Here is a 19,122-nt window from a genome sequence, read left to right as displayed (position 1 = left end):
TGGTGGTCGGGTCCTCCCCCATATCCTCGGCGGTACCCCTCTCCGGTCGCGCGAGTTGAGAAGTCCCCGCCACGACTCGTGGGTGATCATAATCGGTGGATTGTTCACGGGCATCTGTTAAGACGCGTGCCAGCCGTAGTGCCTCCGTAAATGTCAGATCCGGGGTCTCCAAAAGTCGGAGCCTTAAGACTCCAGAATTAATTCCGGAGACGAATGAATCTCAGAGCAGGTCGTCCTGCACTTGCTCGTGGGTCCGTACCTCCTGCACGCAGTCCGCCAATAGGTAACGCAGCTCCTGCGCGTAGCGATCGATCGATTCCGATGGTTGTTGTCGCCGCTGGGAGAGTTGATGCCGGCCGTGCACAGCGCTCCGTGTTTTTACGTATAGTCGCTTCAGCTCAGCCAGAGCCGTAGCATACGTCACAAATCGAGCAATGCTCCGGTAAACGGTGTGATGGACCTTCGACTGTAACACGGACAGCTTCACCGCAGCGGTGGGCTCTGTTTCGTGAGCGGCAAAGTAATTCTCCAGCGTTTTGAGCCAGTGGGTGAACTCCGATCCCGACCCCTCAACTTGAGCGTCGGCTCCGAGAACCGGTACCATGATCATCTTGTGTTCAGTCATTTCGGCGATCTAAATGATATTAAATGTCGTGAAAATCAAGCTCAGACTCGACTTGTCCCTTGGGTAGGTTTAATATCATTTAGATCTGAAGTAACATCCTGTAAAAATACATTCATGCAACAGACATTAGAATCAGAGTATTACATGGGCAATGTCCGATATCAATAGGTAAAACAAATCAGCGCAGCATATAGGGGCGTACATACCATTCAAACTACAGGACTATGTCACAGTAAGTGCCGCTGGAGTGTTCGTGCGCCCCGGTTGTCCCGGGTCTTATAGACGCCCCTTTTTAAGCGAGCACACCCTGGGTTCACCTTCGGTATAATTTCACTACAGTCATCAGCAAAGAGATAGAGAGGATTTTCAAGAGAGTCAGAGAGATCATTGAAGAAGACCAGAAAAAGCACAGGGCCCAGAACACTGCCTTGGGGATCTCCAGCCTGAACAGGAAGAGGAGATGAGAGAAACACATTCAGGGCCATACGTTGACTACGACTAGAGAGGAACCTCCTAGAGAGAGTAGAGGAAGAGAGGAAGAGAGGAAGAGAACCTGCTTTCCTGAACTTGAGAACCTGCCTGCTTTCGACGGGCTCCTTTTGGAAGAACTGCGCGGGGACGTCTCTGGCGAAAGAACCATACGGCGGCGCTCATTGCAAAGGCGTTATAAGAGAACCTTGGAGAGGATGCGTTTGGCAAAGCCATTCATTTATTACATATGGAGCATCCCAGTTCCCCCGCTATACGTAAGGTCCGCTCGCGGTTGAACGATACGCGCGAACCTGCCTGCCGGGTTTTCGCCCGCCGAACCGGGGCCTGGACCCCATCGCCTGGACCATCCACCTGGACCTTCCACCCTACCAGCTACAATCCCCGTGTGAGTGTGTATGTTTGTCTGGGGTCGTAAAGTAAGACTGCTTAAGGCTGCCCTGTGTCTTCTTCTTCTTCACTGTATATCACTTTCGCCTCCTCTTCTTTGGTTTTGTAAAGACTTTTCCATACGCAACTCTCACCAAAGCGCATGGTCCAGCAACCCTCCTTCCACACCAACAACACAACCTTTCTCCATGCCTGAAACAAAAATTATTTCCACCCATCCCATGATCTCTGTCTCTGTGTGTCAAATTAGGAATCTAGACAACTCCAGTTTCCATAGGTCATCTGCTCAGCACAATCAATTCCCCTTCAAGTCCTTTAGCAATGTCAAACCCCCGTGTCAATACCCTCCCCCACATTTCCTACAAGCCCACATCCTTCCAACCCCACCGCTTCTGTGTGTCACCCTCCTCAGTGTCCTCCCTCTTCATGTCCCCTCTTTATGCATCCCTCACCCCCAATCATCAGGTCCCCCTCAAAGCTTCCCACTCACCCATCACCTCAAAGCTCCCACCTCATCCCACCCCTCAAAGCTTCCCCCTTATCCCACCCGTCAAAGCTCCCCCTTTGTCCTGCCTCATAGCTCCCCCCTCATCCCACCACATCAAAGCTTCCACCCCGTCCCTCAACACTCCAATCTTCCACTGTGTCCGGTACCATCCAATCCCCCCCACCCCCCCCCCCCCACCTCAACCCACATCCTTCTATCTCCCCCATAACGCACTATCCCACCTCATGTCCCACACCTTCCAATGCCTCCTCCACTGTCCCTAACTGGGTGGACCTCAAACATCTGAAGCCTTCGCTCCAGCCTGATAGATATCTCAATCCACATCACTGCCGACAAACCGGGCATCATCTGCTTAACAGAATTCTTCCTCCCAGTGGGCAATCCCTGACACCTTGGTGTCTCTCTTCAGCTATCATCTCCTCAGATTTGATAGGACTAAACAACAACATGGTGGCGGAGTTGCACTTTACATCAATAACTCAATTTCTCACTGTCCGTGTCCTGATCTTACATCTCACAAACCCCACGAGTACCTTTGGCTGCTGTTTGGCTCTCGCTGTCCAAATGCTACAATTATGCGTTTGCTTCCAAATCTTGTCCCCCAACCCCTTGCTCTCTGTACCCATCCTACCAGGCCACATAACGCTGCTCCTGGATTCTGGTTTTTTTGCACCTGAGAAGGAGGAGAATTTTCTGGTGAACCCTGAGTGATTTTGCAACTGGACCGGACGGCATCGGATCACGCATCCTAAAAACCTGCTCTGCTGCCCTTGCACTTCTATTTTCTGCTCTTTTCGCCCTGTCATTTGCTCTCATCATCTTCCATTTGTTTGGAAATCCACCAATATCACTGAATTATATTAAAATGGTGCAAAAACTGATCCCTTTGACTGCAGACAAATAAGCTTACTTCCAATAATCAGTAAGGTCATGAAATCCATCATCACTGACAAAAAATACTTCCTTTTTCCAATGACATCTCATATCGATTCAGATTCAGACCACTCTACCTCAAGGGACATGCTGCCTCTGCTCTCCCAACAATGGATGGAGACCCTTAATTTCAAACATGAGATCAGGGCCCTCTCTCGAGACATATCTCAAACTTTCGATACAGTCCAAAACCTTGCCTTATTCTCCAAACTCTGTTACTATGCCTCCAAAACAAACTCCACAAATGGCTTACTGACTTCATCTACTCTCCTAGCCAATATGTGGCACTCAACGGAATCATTTCAACTCCTCTCCCTGCCAAGGCTGGAGTGGCCCCGAAGCAGTGTTCTGGATGCATTTATAGACCTGATCTTCATAAATGGTCTCTCTAACTCTCTGCAAAATCCTCTTTATCGATTTGTTGATGACTCAAACTTCTGCCGTGACATCCTTCAGAAAGGCAGGATGAATCTCACACTCTCATTATCTCTCTCTCTCCAAAAGGACCATATGGCAAACTTTCCCATCTATTGTTTTAACAATGCTCTTGAAGAGGTTCGGTCACTCAAACCATTGGGTCCCACTCAAACCCATAATCTTTTTTTGGGCAAGCCACATTTCTAAGTTGGCCTACAAAGTCAGCGGCTGAGTTGGAATCTTCTGTCGTGCAAATGCCTTCCTTGGCACACCTGAACTCCTATCCACCCAAAGAGGACTTCATCTGCAGCTTTCTGGAATATTGCTTTCCCGTCTCGGGCTCACGTGCCTGTCTAACACCTTACTCAGCTTAACACCGTGGAAACCAAGGCCTCCAAGATCATTGAAATCTCCCACAAAGAAGCTGAGGCTATGGGCCAATCACTTTCTTTTTGAAAACAGGTCGGTGGTCTCTGTCTTCTCTCGCCTACTTACTGGTCTTACAACCCCTCTGCTCTTTCCATGATTTGTCCCCAACCAGATCACTGCCCACCTCCACTCATTCGTTCCTCTTTTTTTCCCCACCTGTGGAACAAACGTCCACTCTCTCTTCAGTCTCATTGTCCCCTCCAGATCTTCCAAACAGCTGTTCCCCACTATGTTGGATCACCCCCCATCCAAAACCATGATCTTATCTTCACCCATAAGGCCACACCCCTCTCCCCTACCCCATCACCCCCAACCCCACCTCTTTCGAAATTTTCAGTTTTTTTCTTCCTGAGAGTTTGCTTCTGTATCAATTTCGTCCACCCCATGCATCCTCATTTACCTCAATTCCCTTATTTGTCCAAGTCTCACTGTATTTTATCATTCAACACTACTGTTAATGTGAACCCTCTCTCTCCTGTTACTTTTTTTTCTGTTACGTCCTGATCAATTCTGTGTTCCAGCTCTTCCACGAGCCTTCACTTTGTATACAAAATTAAAAACATAAGTGATAATAAGAAATGGATAACACGTTGCTAGATAAATATTCATAGCATTGTTTTGTGTAAAACAAGATTGTATAGAACTATATTGTTCGTCTTTGGCCCTTTTTATATCACCTTCCTTTCTCTCGCCCTCCTTCCATAAGCACCCATCTGCCTTGGTTCCTGCAGCTTCTCTTGCTCCACTCGTTCCTCCAGCTCCTCCGTGTCCCGCAGCTCCTCCGTGTCCCGCATATCCCCAGAGGCCAAGCAGCGCATTCAGACGGTAAGACAACAATGCAGTAAAAGGATTAACAGGCCGGAGAGAAGAAGAACGTAGCCAGTCAGAAATTTCCTCAGGTGATACAAAATCCGGTCGAGGGATCTAGAGAAACAGGCAGGAAGATTAAGAGGACAATGAAGAGACAGTGGGAAGCTATGGCTATCAAAAAGATTGCAGCTCCTCCAGTTTCACAGAGGCGAACTTTTGTAAAGAAAAGAACATTTTGACTCTCCCCACCCAGCCATGACAAATGAAGTAAGATCGAAGAGTTGATAAAGTTATTATGCAATATGGAAGCGCATTTAAACACTCAATCATGGCAAGTCGACCCTGGTGCCTCTGACTGTGTTTACTAATACACAAAACCAGCACATTGCATAAATTTATAAGTGAATTTAAAAAAACTTGTGATCAATTCAGCCATCGAAAGCATCTCTTCTTGGACAATACTAGTATGGGAACTAGATGCATTTGGTAGGTATAATTTGCACCTCATGTGATGATCACAAGGTGTCAAAGTAAGGCCAATGCAATTCAGCGGCATTCCGTGAGGGTTTTCATGGCCAAGCTTATCAAGTGAATGAATGATCGTTTTAAGGCCATTTTCCCCACTAGAGCGGGGGTTAGCCTTGCGGGCCCCATGACAATCATGGTTCCCTGTTTGAGGCAATGTTTTCATGGCCGGATGCCCTTCCTGACGAAGTGCCACTGGCAAAAAGTGGCAAAGCAAAAAAATTCAATGTGTTTGATGAAAATGAGAATTAAATAACGAGATATCCATGACAAAAATCAAGAGGTGTACTTTAGCTAAAGGTGATGGGAGTTCTTGCAAAATGGCAGTAATTATCACTGCACAAGATTCACACGTGTTTTGGAGAGTGGGTTGCACCCTATAATTTGTGTTGACAAAGTTCCCCTGACAGAGTTTGAGAGGAGCATAGTGGTGACTGCGTGCACATCTTTCAGAGAACTCAAGAAACATGCTTCCATCATCCTGTTGTTGAAAATGCCAATGCATCAATTTAACCATCCTGATCCTAGTTTAAACACATCCTATAAATTTAAAGTTCAGCTTGTAGATATCCAAGTCAACGAGGAGGCAAACAGAATACCAATAAAGTACCTTTTCGTCTGTGAGAGTATTTTCAGAAGACACAGCTTCAATTGGTACTTTTACCAATCCAGCTGCACGAAACAGTGCATCGTGCAGGAATATTCCATCAGGTGTTAGGCCCAACCAGCGCCATGCGTCATTCCAGCGCAACATAATGGCGAGTGCAGTACCTAAGTGTTGCAGTAATTTTGGTGAAAGCAATGAAATAGTAGCAGAGCAAATTAACTCTACAATTGCATGAAACCTTTTCTGCAAATACAAATGATGTCTTTCAAACAATTTAAAATGTGGCAGCTAATTCCAGCATAAAAATAACGGTCTGCCTTGTGGGCACAAAATAATAGAAAATAAGAACACTAGAACGGCACTTGGTAGAGTGCATCCCTCCGCCAGGCTGAACAGTTTATGTTTTTGATCCAAATGACAGGCCGGATCTGAATCCGGACTTGAGCATAAATGTAAATCGGCTTGTTATTGTAGCCGAACAAACTCATCCACCAAGTTTTGTTATAACTCGTCCACAACTTTTTGAAATATCGTGCTGTACATCGTTTTCAACCTTCTCGTGTAGGAACAAATTTGACGGGTATTTTTGGCTTGTAAGTTTTTGGCACCCGAACCATTTTTGTTCTTTACCGCATGTTGCATAAAAATTATTGTGACAATTTTTAATTTAATTGCAAAGGTTTTAAATCATTAAATTGTATTAAGCATTTAAAATTTCAAAACAAATAATAGGAATAAAAGTAGGAAAAGAAAAAAAGACTTTCAACATCATTTTCTGAACACAATAATGCAATTTATTGTGCAAATTGCTGTATTTAGAATTTTTGGAACTCTTTTGAACTTATTTTTAAGGCCGGGTCCTGGTTTGGGGGGTTACAGATCCTAAACACTTGGGTGTATTGGCCAAAGTACTGTATTTTTCCCCCTAATACTCCTTTTGCATATTGATAAAATATATCTTTAATTTAAATGGAAAATTCTTAAATGCACGATAGGGATGACTTTTTTTATACCTTTAGGGGTTTTAAAGATATATGCACCAGTTCTAAGATCTGTTGAGACATTATATTCCATGAAAAATATCTTTTTTCCCAGGTGATTGTTTCTTTGCATGATGTGTAATTATTTGCACTTTCTTCTTGCCCCAGAGTTTGGTAGTAGTTTGAATGGCTGGCAAAGCTGTAATCTATTTGCTTCAATAAAATGTATATCTATATACACTACCGGTCAAAAGTTTTAGAACACCTCAATTTTTCCAGTTTTTATTGAAATTTACGCAGTCTAATGTCCAGTGAATAACCTGAAATGGTACAAAGGTAAGCAGTAAACTGCTCGAGGTTTAAAAAAAAGTTTAGGTGAGCAAAAACGGGAAAATATTGTAAATTGCACAGTTATATTGTAAACAAGCGTTAGGCCTAGGTCCCCCATCGGTGAAGTGATGCGAGTTGACAAAGTGGAAGACGCAAGGCGGCCATCTTGGATTTTGACGTGGCGACCCAATTTTCAATAGCGTTCTCCCTTATGCGTAGCTACACCCACACACCAGATTAGAAGTTAGCAGTTCGTTTATTTTTCAAGATATTTTGCTCAAGGTTCAGACATATATATGGTGGAGGCCATCTTAGATTTTGACATGGCGACCCAATTTTCAATAGCGTTCTTCCTTATGCCTAGATACACCCACGCACCAGATTAGAAGTTGGTACTTCGCTTATTTTTCAAGATATTCCTCTCACAAGGTTCAGACATACATGGCGTCAGACGTACATGGTGGCGGCCATCTTGGATTTTGACGTGGGTTGCACCCACACACCAAATTCGAATGCCGTCCTTCGCTTACGCACGCACGCACATACGCATGCACGCACGCTCGCATGGGAAAACCATAGTCCCCCTTTCGCTCCGCGGTGCGACGGGGGACAAAAAAGGCTTTCTTCAGGGAACAAGTAATAGGTTAACAACTTACAGCTCTTCTGCAGCAATGTAAGTAAATTAAGCCTTGAAAGTTGATGCAAACAATTCCTACAGGTGTTGCAACCTCTGCTGATTACTTGATTACAAACCCCCTGTCTGTATAAAAGCAGTATTGGAATAGACTTATTACACCCTCTGAAGCATTATTTGGACAATATTGCACTGCAGGAAGTAGTATATTGGAAACTGGAGGAAACTCTGACAGGAAGAGGTCTGGCAGACCCAAAGCCACAACAGAATCAGAAGACAAGTTTCTCAGAGTCAACAGCTGGGTGATGGGCGGCTCACAGGACAATAGCTTCAAGCACAGCTTAACACTGGTCGAAGTAAGCAAGTCAGTTTCAATTGTGAAGAGAAGGCTTCGAGCTGCAGGTTTGACAGGTCGAGGAGCAGTAAGAAAGCCATTGCTAAGATGGCAAAATAAGAAAAAGAGGCTTGCCTGGGCCAAGAAGCACCGCCAGTGGACTACTGAAGACTGGAAGAAGGTCTTATGGACCGATTAATCAAAATTTGAAATCTTTGGTTCATCACGCAGGGTTTTTGTATGCCGTCGAGTAGTCGAAAGGATGGTTCCTCAGTGTGTGACACCAACTGTCAAACATGGTGGAGGAAGCGTGATGGTCTGGGGCTCTTTTGCTGGATCCAGAGTCGGCGACTTGCACAGAGTTACTGGCACCCTGAACCAAAAGGGCTACCACAGCATTTTGCAGTGCCATGTAATACCCTCTGGTATACGCCTAGTTGGTCAGGGGTTCATCCTACAGCAAGATAATGACCCTAAACATACATCCAGGCTATGTCAAAACTACCTACGAGGAAAAAAAACAAGACGGTAGGCTTCAAATCATGGAATGGCCAGCACAGTCTCCAGACTTAAACCCCATCAAACTGGTTTGGGATGAACTGGACAGAAGGGTGAAAGCAAAGCAACCTACAAGTGCAACACATTTGTGGGAACTTCTGCAACAGTGTTGGGAAGAACTTCCCAAACAATATTTGATTTCCATTGTAAAAAGAATGCCACGAGTGTGTTCGGCAGTTATATCTGCAAAAGGTGGCTACTTTGCTGAGTCTAAATTTTAAATTAAATTTTGTTAATCAAAATGATTCTATGATTTCTTTTTTATCTCCAATTCTTTATTTGTTCAATGCTTAATTACAGAGTACATCGAGACATTAAACTGCGTAAATGTCAATAAAAACTGGAAAAATTGATGTGTTCTAAAACTTTTGACCGGTCGTGTATAATTTACAAGCAAAGCATGACACGCATAACGGTGAAGAGATTTTTTTTAACCTTGTCTTGTAGGCATAAGAAGATGATGGCCAATAGGAAGCCACCAGATTGTGAACTGTGTTTGAAATACATACATACACGCATCGTTTCAAACAAAAATATTTTAAAAATGAAGTATCGTTCCCAGCTCACTGTCTGTGATCAGGACGATTTTATATCGTTCCCCGCTCACTGTGATGAGCGGTTTGATATCAATATCGTTCCTACCTCACTGTGATCAGGGTGGTTTGATATCGTTCCCACCTCACTGTGATCAGAGCGGTTTGATATCAATATCGTTCCCACCTCACTGTGATCAGGGTGGTTTGATATCGTTCCTACCTCACTGTGATCAGAGCAGTTTGATATCAATATCGTTCCCACCTCACTGTGATCAGAGCGGTTTGATATCAATATCGTTCCCACCTCACTGTGATCAGGGCGATTTGATATCGTTCCCACCTCACTGTGATCAGAGCAGTTTTATATCAATATCGTTCCCACCTCACTGTGATCAGCGTGGTTTGATATCGTTCCCACCTCACTGTGATCAGGGCGGATCGATATCAATATCGTTCCAACCTCACTGTGATCAGGGCGGTTCGATATCAATATCGTTCGTACCTCACTGTGATCAGGGCGGTTTGATATCAATATCATTCCCACCTCACTGTGATCAGGGCGGTTTGATATCAATATCGTTCCCACCTCACTGTGATCAGGGCGGTTCGATATCAATATCGTTCCGACCTCACTGTGATCAGGGCGGTTTGATATCAATATCGTTCCCACCTCACTGTGATCAGGGCGATTTGATATCAATATCGTTCCTACGTCACTGTGATCAGGGTGGTTTGATATCGTTCCCACCTCACTGTGATCAGGGTGGTTTGATATCAATATCGTTCCGACCTCACTGTGATCAGGGTGATTTGATATCAATATCGTTCCAACCTCACTGTGATCAGGGCAGTTTGATATCAATATCGTTCCCAACTCACTGTGATCAGGGTGATTCGATATCGTTCCCACCTCACTGTGATCAGGGCGGTTTGATATCAATATCGTTCCCACCTCACTGTGATCAGGGTGGTTTGATATCAATATCGTTCCGACCTCACTGTGATCATGGCGGTTTGATATCAATATCGTTCCTACGTCACTGTGATCAGGGTGATTTGATATCGTTCCCACCTCACTGTGATCAGGGCGATTTGATATCAATATCGTTCCTACCTCACTGTGATCAGGGTGGTTTGATATCGTTCGCACCTCTGTGATCAGGGCGATTTGATATCAATATCGTTCCCACCTCACTGTGATCAGGGTGGTTTGATATCAATATCGTTCCCACCTCACTGTTATCAGGGTGGTTTGATATCAATATCGTTCCCACCTCACTGTGATCAGGGTGGTTTGATATCAATATCGTTCCTACCTCACTGTGATCAGGGCGGTTTGATATCAATATTGTTCCTACCTCACTGTGATCAGGGCGATTTGATATCAATATCGTTCCCACCTCACTGTGATCAGGGCGGTTTGATATCAATGTCGTTCCTACCTCACTGTGATCAGGGCGATTTGATATCAATATCGTTCCCACCTCACTGTGATCAGGGCGATTTGATATCGTTCCCACCTCACTGTGATCAGGGTGGTTTGATATCAATATCGTTCCTACCTCACTGTGATCAGGGCGGTTTGATATCGTTCCCACCTCACTGTGATCAGGGTGGTTTGATATCAATATCGTTCCCACCTCACTGTGATCAGGGCGGTTTGATATCGTTCCCACCTCACTGTGATCAGGGTGGTTTGATATCAATATCGTTCCTACCTCACTGTGATCAGGGCGATTTGATATCAATATCGTTCCCACCTCACTGTGATCAGGGCGGTTTGATATCAATATCGTTCCTACCTCACTGTGATCAGGGTGGTTTGATATCAATATCGTTCCCACCTCACTGTGATCAGGGCGGTTTGATATCGTTCCCACCTCACTGTGATCAGGGTGGTTTGATATCAATATCGTTCCCACCTCACTGTTATCAGGGTGGTTTGATATCAATATCGTTCCCACACCTCACTGTGATCAGGGTGGTTTGATATCAATATCGTTCCTACCTCACTGTGATCAGGGTGGTTTGATATCAATATCGTTCCCACCTCACTGTGATCAGGGTGGTTTGATATCACTATCGTTCCTACCTCACTGTGATCAGGGCGATTTGATATCAATATCGTTCCTACCTCACTGTGATCAGGGCGGTTTGATATCAATATTGTTCCCACCTCACTGTGATCAGGGTGGTTTGATATCGTTCCCACCTCACTGTGATCAGGGCGGTTTGATATCAATATCGTTCCAACCTCACTGTGATCAGGGCAGTTTGACATCAATATCGTTCCCACCTCACTGTGATCAGGGTGATTTGATATCGTTCCCACCTCACTGTGATCAGGGCGATTTGATATCGTTCCCACCTCACTGTGATCAGGGCGGTTTGATATCAATATCGTTCCCACCTCACTTGATCAGGGTGATTTGATATCGTTCCCACCTCACTGTGATCAGGGTGGTTTGATATCAATATCGTTCCCACCTCACTGTGATCAGGGTGGTTTGATATCAATATCGTTCCCACCTCACTGTGATCAGGGCGATTTGATATAAATATCGTTCCTACCTCACTGTGATCAGGGTGGTTTGATATCAATATCGTTCCCACCTCACTGTGATCAGGGCGGTTTGATATCAATATCATTCTCACCTCACTGTGATCAGGGTGGTTTGATATCGTTCCCAGCTCACTGTGATCAGGGTGGTTTGATATCAATATCGTTCCTACCTCACTGTGATCAGGGCGATTTGATATCAATATCGTTCCCACCTCACTGTGATCAGGGCGGTTTGATATCGTTCCCACCTCACTGTGATCAGGGTGGTTTGATATCAATATCGTTCCCACCTCACTGTGATCAGGGCGGTTTGATATCGTTCCCACCTCACTGTGATGAGGGCGATTTGATATCAATATCGTTCCTACCTCACTGTGATCAGGGCGGTTTGATATCAATATCGTTCCCACCTCACTGTGATCAGGGCGATTTGATATCAATATCGTTCCCACCTCACTGTGATCAGGTTGGTTTGATATCGTTCCCACCTCACTGTGATCAGGGCGGTTTGATATCAATATCGTTCCGACCTCACTGTGATCATGGCGGTTTGATATCAATATCGTTCCCACCTCACTGTGATCAGGGCGATTTGATATCAATATCGTTCCCACCTCACTGTGATCAGGTTGGTTTGATATCGTTCCCACCTCACTGTGATCAGGGCGGTTTGATATCAATATCGTTCCCACCTCACTGTGATCAGGGTGGTTTGATATCAATATCGTTCCCACCTCACTGTGATCAGGGTGGTTTGATATCGTTCCCACCTCACTGTGATCAGGGCGATTTGATATCAATATCGTTCCTACCTCACTGTGATCAGGGCGATTTGATAACAATATCGTTCCAACCTCACTGTGATCAGGGTGGTTTGATATCAATATCGTTCCCACCTCACTGTGATCAGGGCGGTTTGATATCAATATCGTTCCCACCTCACTGTGATCAGGGTGGTTTGATATCGTTCCCACCTCACTGTGATCAAGGTGGTTTGATATCGTTCCCACCTCACTGTGATCAGGGTGGTTTGATATCAATATCGTTCCTACCTCACTGTGATCAGGGTGGTTTGATATCGTTCCCACCTCACTGTGATCAAGGTGGTTTGATATCGTTCCCACCTCACTGTGATCAAGGTGGTTTGATATCAATATCGTTCCCACCTCACTGTGATCAGGGTGGTTTGATACCAACATCGTTCCCACCTCACTGTGATCAGGGTGATTTGATATCATTTCCACCTCACTGTGATCAGGGCGGTTTGATATCAATATCGTTCCCACCTCACTGTGATCAGGGCGGTTTGATATCGTTCCCACCTCACTGTGATCAAGGTGGTTTGATATCGTTCCCACCTCACTGTGATCAAGGTGGTTTGATATCGTTCCCACCTCACTGTGATCAGGGTGGTTTGATATCAATATCGTTCCCACCTCACTGTGATCAGGGTCGTTTGATACCAACATCGTTCCCACCTCACTGTGATCAGGGTGATTTGATATCATTTCCACCTCACTGTGATCAGGGCGGTTTGATATCAATATCGTTCCCACCTCACTGTGATCAAGGTGGTTTGATATCGTTCCCACCTCACTGTGATCAAGGTGGTTTGATATCGTTCCCACCTCACTGTGATCAAGGTGGTTTGATATCGTTTCCACCTCACTGTGATCAGGGCGGTTTGATATCAATATCGTTCCCACCTCACTGTGATCAGGGTGGTTTGATATCGTTCCCACCTCACTGTGATCAAGGTGGTTTGATATCGTTCCCACCTCACTGTGATCAAGGTGGTTTGATATCAATATCGTTCCCACCTCACTGTGATCAGGGTGGTTTGATACCAACATCGTTCCCACCTCACTGTGATCAGGGTGATTTGATATCATTTCCACCTCACTGTGATCAGGGTGGTTTGATATCAATATCGTTCCCACCTCACTGTGATCAGGGCGGTTTGATATCAATATCGTTCCCACCTCACTGTGATCAGGGCGGTTTGATATCGTTCCCACCTCACTGTGATCAAGGTGGTTTGATATCGTTCCCACCTCACTGTGATCAAGGTGGTTTGATATCGTTCCCACCTCACTGTGATGAGGGTGGTTTGATATCAATATCGTTCCCACCTCACTGTGATCAGGGTGGTTTGATATCAATATCGTTCCCACCTCACTGTGATCAGGGTGGTTTGATATCAATATCGTTCCTACCTCACTGTGATCAGGGTGGTTTGATATCGTTCCCACCTCACTGTGATCAGGGTGGTTTGATATCGTTCCCACCTCACTGTGATCAAGGTGGTTTGATGTCAATATCGTTCCCACCTCACTGTGATCAGGGTGGTTTGATATCAATATCGTTCCCACCTCACTGTGATCAGGGTGATTTGATATCAATATCGTTCCCACCTCACTGTGATCAGGGCAGTTTGATATCAATATCGTTCCCACCTCACTGTGATCAGGGTGATTTGATATCAATATCGTTCCCACCTCACTGTGATCAGGGCGGTTTGATATCAATATCATTCTCACCTCACTGTGATCAGGGTGGTTTGATATCAATATCGTTCCCACCCCATTGTGATCAGGGCAGTTTGATATCAATATCGTTCCCACCTCACTGTGATCAGGGTGATTTGATATCAATATCGTTCCCACCTCATTGTGATCAGGGCAGTTTGATATCAATATCGTTCCCACCTCACTGTGATCAGGGTGGTTTGATATCAATATCGTTCCCACCTCATTGTGATCAGGGCAGTTTGATATCAATATCGTTCCCACCTCACTGTGATCAGGGTGATTTGATATCAATATCGTTCCCACCTCATTGTGATCAGGGCAGTTTGATATCAATATCGTTCCCACCTCACTGTGATCAGGGTGGTTTGATATCAATATCGTTCCCACCTCATTGTGATCAGGGCAGTTTGATATCAATATCGTTCCCACCTCACTGTGATCAGGGTGATTTGATATCAATATCGTTCCCACCTCACTGTGATCAGGGTGATTTGATATCAATATCGTTCCCACCTCACTGTGATCAGGGTGGTTTGATATCAATATCGTTCCCACCTCACTGTGATCAGGGTGATTTGATATCAATATCGTTCCCACCTCACTGTGATCAGGGCGGTTTGATATCAATATCATTCTCACCTCATTGTGATCAGGGCGGTTTGATATCAATATCGTTCCCACCTCACTGTGATCAGGGTGATTTGATATCAATATCGTTCCCACCTCACTGTGATCAGGGCGGTTTGATATCCATATCATTCTCACCTCACTGTGATCAGGGTGGTTTGATATTAATATCGTTCCCACCTCACTGTGATCAGGGCGGTTTGATATCGTTCCCACCTCACTGTGATCAGGGTGGTTTAACATCAATATCCTTCCCACCTCACTGTGATCAGGGTGGTTTGATATCAATATCGTTCCTACCTCACTGTGATCAGGGCGATTTGTCATCAATATCGTTCCCACCTCACTGTGATCAGGGCGGTTTGATATCAATATCGTTCCTACCTCACTGTGATCAGGGTGGTTTGATATCAATATCGTTCCTACCTCACTGTGATCAGGGTGATTTGATATCAATATCGTTCCCACCTCACTGTGATCAGGGCGGTTTGATATCAATATCGTTCCCACCTCACTGTGATCAGGGTGGTTTGATATCAATATCGTTCCCACCTCACTGTGATCAGGTTGGTTTGATATCGTTCCCACCTCACTGTGATCAGGGCGGTTTGATATCAATATCGTTCCCACCTCACTGTGATCAGGGTGGTTTGATATCAATATCGTTCCCACCTCACTGTGATCAGGGTGGTTTGATATCAATATCGTTCCCACCTCACTGTGATCAGGGTGGTTTGATATCGTTCCCACCTCACTGTGATCAGGGCGATTTGATATCAATATCGTTCTACCTCACTGTGATCAGGGCGATTTGATAACAATATCGTTCCAACCTCACTGTGATCAGGGTGGTTTGATATCAATATCGTTCCCACCTCACTGTGATCAGGGCGGTTTGATATCAATATCGTTCCCACCTCACTGTGATCAGGGTGGTTTGATATCGTTCCCACCTCACTGTGATCAAGGTGGTTTGATATCGTTCCCACCTCACTGTGATCAGGGTGGTTTGATATCAATATCGTTCCTACCTCACTGTGATCAGGGTGGTTTGATATCGTTCCCACCTCACTGTGATCAAGGTGGTTTGATATCGTTCCCACCTCACTGTGATCAAGGTGGTTTGATATCAATATCGTTCCCACCTCACTGTGATCAGGGTGGTTTGATACCAACATCGTTCCCACCTCACTGTGATCAGGGTGATTTGATATCATTTCCACCTCACTGTGATCAGGGTGATTTGATATCATTTCCACCTCACTGTGATCAGGGTGATTTGATTTCATTTCCACCTCACTGTGATCAGGGCGGTTTGATATCGTTCCCACCTCACTGTGATCAAGGTGGTTTGATATCGTTCCCATCTCACTGTGATCAAGGTGGTTTGATATCGTTCCCACCTCACTGTGATCAGGGTGGTTTGATATCAATATCGTTCCCACCTCACTGTGATCAGGGTGGTTTGATACCAACATCGTTCCCACCTCACTGTGATCAGGGTGATTTGATATCATTTCCACCTCACTGTGATCAGGGCGGTTTGATATCAATTTCGTTCCCACCTCACTGTGATCAAGGTGGTTTGATATCGTTCCCACCTCACTGTGATCAAGGTGGTTTGATATCGTTCCCACCTCACTGTGATCAAGGTGGTTTGATATCGTTTCCACCTCACTGTGATCAGGGCGGTTTGATATCAATATCGTTCCCACCTCACTGTGATCAGGGTGGTTTGATATCGTTCCCACCTCACTGTGATCAAGGTGGTTTGATATCGTTCCCACCTCACTGTGATCAAGGTGGTTTGATATCAATATCGTTCCCACCTCACTGTGATCAGGGTGGTTTGATACCAACATCGTTCCCACCTCACTGTGATCAGGGTGATTTGATATCATTTCCACCTCACTGTGATCAGGGTGGTTTGATATCAATATCGTTCCCACCTCACTGTGATCAGGGCGGTTTGATATCAATATCGTTCCCACCTCACTGTGATCAGGGCGGTTTGATATCGTTCCCACCTCACTGTGATCAAGGTGGTTTGATATCGTTCCCACCTCACTGTGATCAAGGTGGTTTGATATCGTTCCCACCTCACTGTGATGAGGGTGGTTTGATATCAATATCGTTCCCACCTCACTGTGATCAGGGTGGTTTGATATCAATATCGTTCCCACCTCACTGTGATCAGGGTGGTTTGATATCAATATCGTTCCTACCTCACTGTGATCAGGGTGGTTTGATATCGTTCCCACCTCACTGTGATCAGGGTGGTTTGATATCGTTCCCACCTCACTGTGATCAAGGTGGTTTGATGTCAATATCGTTCCCACCTCACTGTGATCAGGGTGGTTTGATATCAATATCGTTCCCACCTCACTGTGATCAGGGTGATTTGATATCAATATCGTTCCCACCTCACTGTGATCAGGGCAGTTTGATATCAATATCGTTCCCACCTCACTGTGATCAGGGCGATTTGATATCAATATCGTTCCTACCTCACTGTGATCAGGGCGATTTGATAACAATATCGTTCCAACCTCACTGTGATCAGGGTGGTTTGATATCAATATCGTTCCCACCTCACTGTGATCAGGGCGGTTTGATATCAATATCGTTCCCACCTCACTGTGATCAGGGTGGTTTGATATCGTTCCCACCTCACTGTGATCAAGGTGGTTTGATATCGTTCCCACCTCACTGTGATCAGGGTGGTTTGATATCAATATCGTTCCTACCTCACTGTGATCAGGGTGGTTTGATATCGTTCCCACCTCACTGTGATCAAGGTGGTTTGATATCGTTCCCACCTCACTGTGATCAAGGTGGTTTGATATCAATATCGTTCCCACCTCACTGTGATCAGGGTGGTTTGATACCAACATCGTTCCCACCTCACTGTGATCAGGGTGATTTGATATCATTTCCACCTCACTGTGATCAGGGCGGTTTGATATCAATATCGTTCCCACCTCACTGTGATCAGGGCGGTTTGATATCGTTCCCACCTCACTGTGATCAAGGTGGTTTGATATCGTTCCCACCTCACTGTGATCAAGGTGGTTTGATATCGTTCCCACCTCACTGTGATGAGGGTGGTTTGATATCAATATCGTTCCCACCTCACAGTGATCAGGGTGGTTTGATATCAATATCGTTCCCACCTCACTGTGATCAGGGTGGTTTGATATCAATATCGTTCCTACCTCACTGTGATCAGGGTGGTTTGATATCGTTCCCACCTCACTGTGATCAGGGTGGTTTGATATCGTTCCCACCTCACTGTGATCAAGGTGGTTTGATGTCAATATCGTTCCCACCTCACTGTGATCAGGGTGGTTTGATATCAATATCGTTCCCACCTCACTGTGATCAGGGTGATTTGATATCAATATCGTTCCCACCTCACTGTGATCAGGGCAGTTTGATATCAATATCGTTCCCACCTCACTGTGATCAGGGTGATTTGATATCAATATCGTTCCCACCTCACTGTGATCAGGGCGGTTTGATATCAATATCATTCTCACCTCACTGTGATCAGGGTGGTTTGATATCAATATCGTTCCCACCTCATTGTGATCAGGGCAGTTTGATATCAATATCGTTCCCACCTCACTGTGATCAGGGTGATTTGATATCAATATCGTTCCCACCTCATTGTGATCAGGGCAGTTTGATATCAATATCGTTCCCACCTCACTGTGATCAGGGTGGTTTGATATCAATATCGTTCCCACCTCATTGTGATCAGGGCAGTTTGATATCAATATCGTTCCCACCTCACTGTGATCAGGGTGATTTGATATCAATATCGTTCCCACCTCATTGTGATCAGGGCAGTTTGATATCAATATCGTTCCCACCTCACTGTGATCAGGGTGGTTTGATATCAATATCGTTCCCACCTCATTGTGATCAGGGCAGTTTGATATCAATATCGTTCCCACCTCACTGTGATCAGGGTGATTTGATATCAATATCGTTCCCACCTCACTGTGATCAGGGTGATTTGATATCAATATCGTTCCCACCTCACTGTGATCAGGGTGGTTTGATATCAATATCGTTCCCACCTCACTGTGATCAGGGTGATTTGATATCAATATCGTTCCCACCTCACTGTGATCAGGGCGGTTTGATATCAATATCATTCTCACCTCATTGTGATCAGGGCGGTTTGATATCAATATCGTTCCCACCTCACTGTGATCAGGGTGATTTGATATCAATATCGTTCCCACCTCACTGTGATCAGGGCGGTTTGATATCCATATCATTCTCACC

General features: G+C 45.2%; 1 protein-coding gene across 1 annotated transcript in view; it reads right to left on the bottom strand.

Moving 5' to 3' along the window:
• Positions 1–2,638, bottom strand: part of LOC137429479 (putative E3 ubiquitin-protein ligase HECTD4) — a 224,760-nt gene extending 222,122 nt beyond the window's left edge. The window contains exon 1 of the mRNA XM_078781093.1: positions 2,524–2,638. Within this exon, the coding sequence (XP_078637219.1) occupies positions 2,524–2,638 (115 nt within the window). The remainder of the gene's footprint in view (positions 1–2,523) is intronic.
• Between the last annotated feature and the right edge of the window lie 16,484 nt (positions 2,639–19,122).

Source organism: Myxine glutinosa, chromosome 6 (assembly GCF_964187855.1).
Source record: "Myxine glutinosa chromosome 6, kmMyxGlut1.1, whole genome shotgun sequence".
Lineage (NCBI taxonomy): Eukaryota > Metazoa > Chordata > Myxini > Myxiniformes > Myxinidae > Myxine > Myxine glutinosa.
Note: the sequence above shows the minus strand (reverse complement) of the source record. Positions and strands in the feature narration are given on the sequence as shown.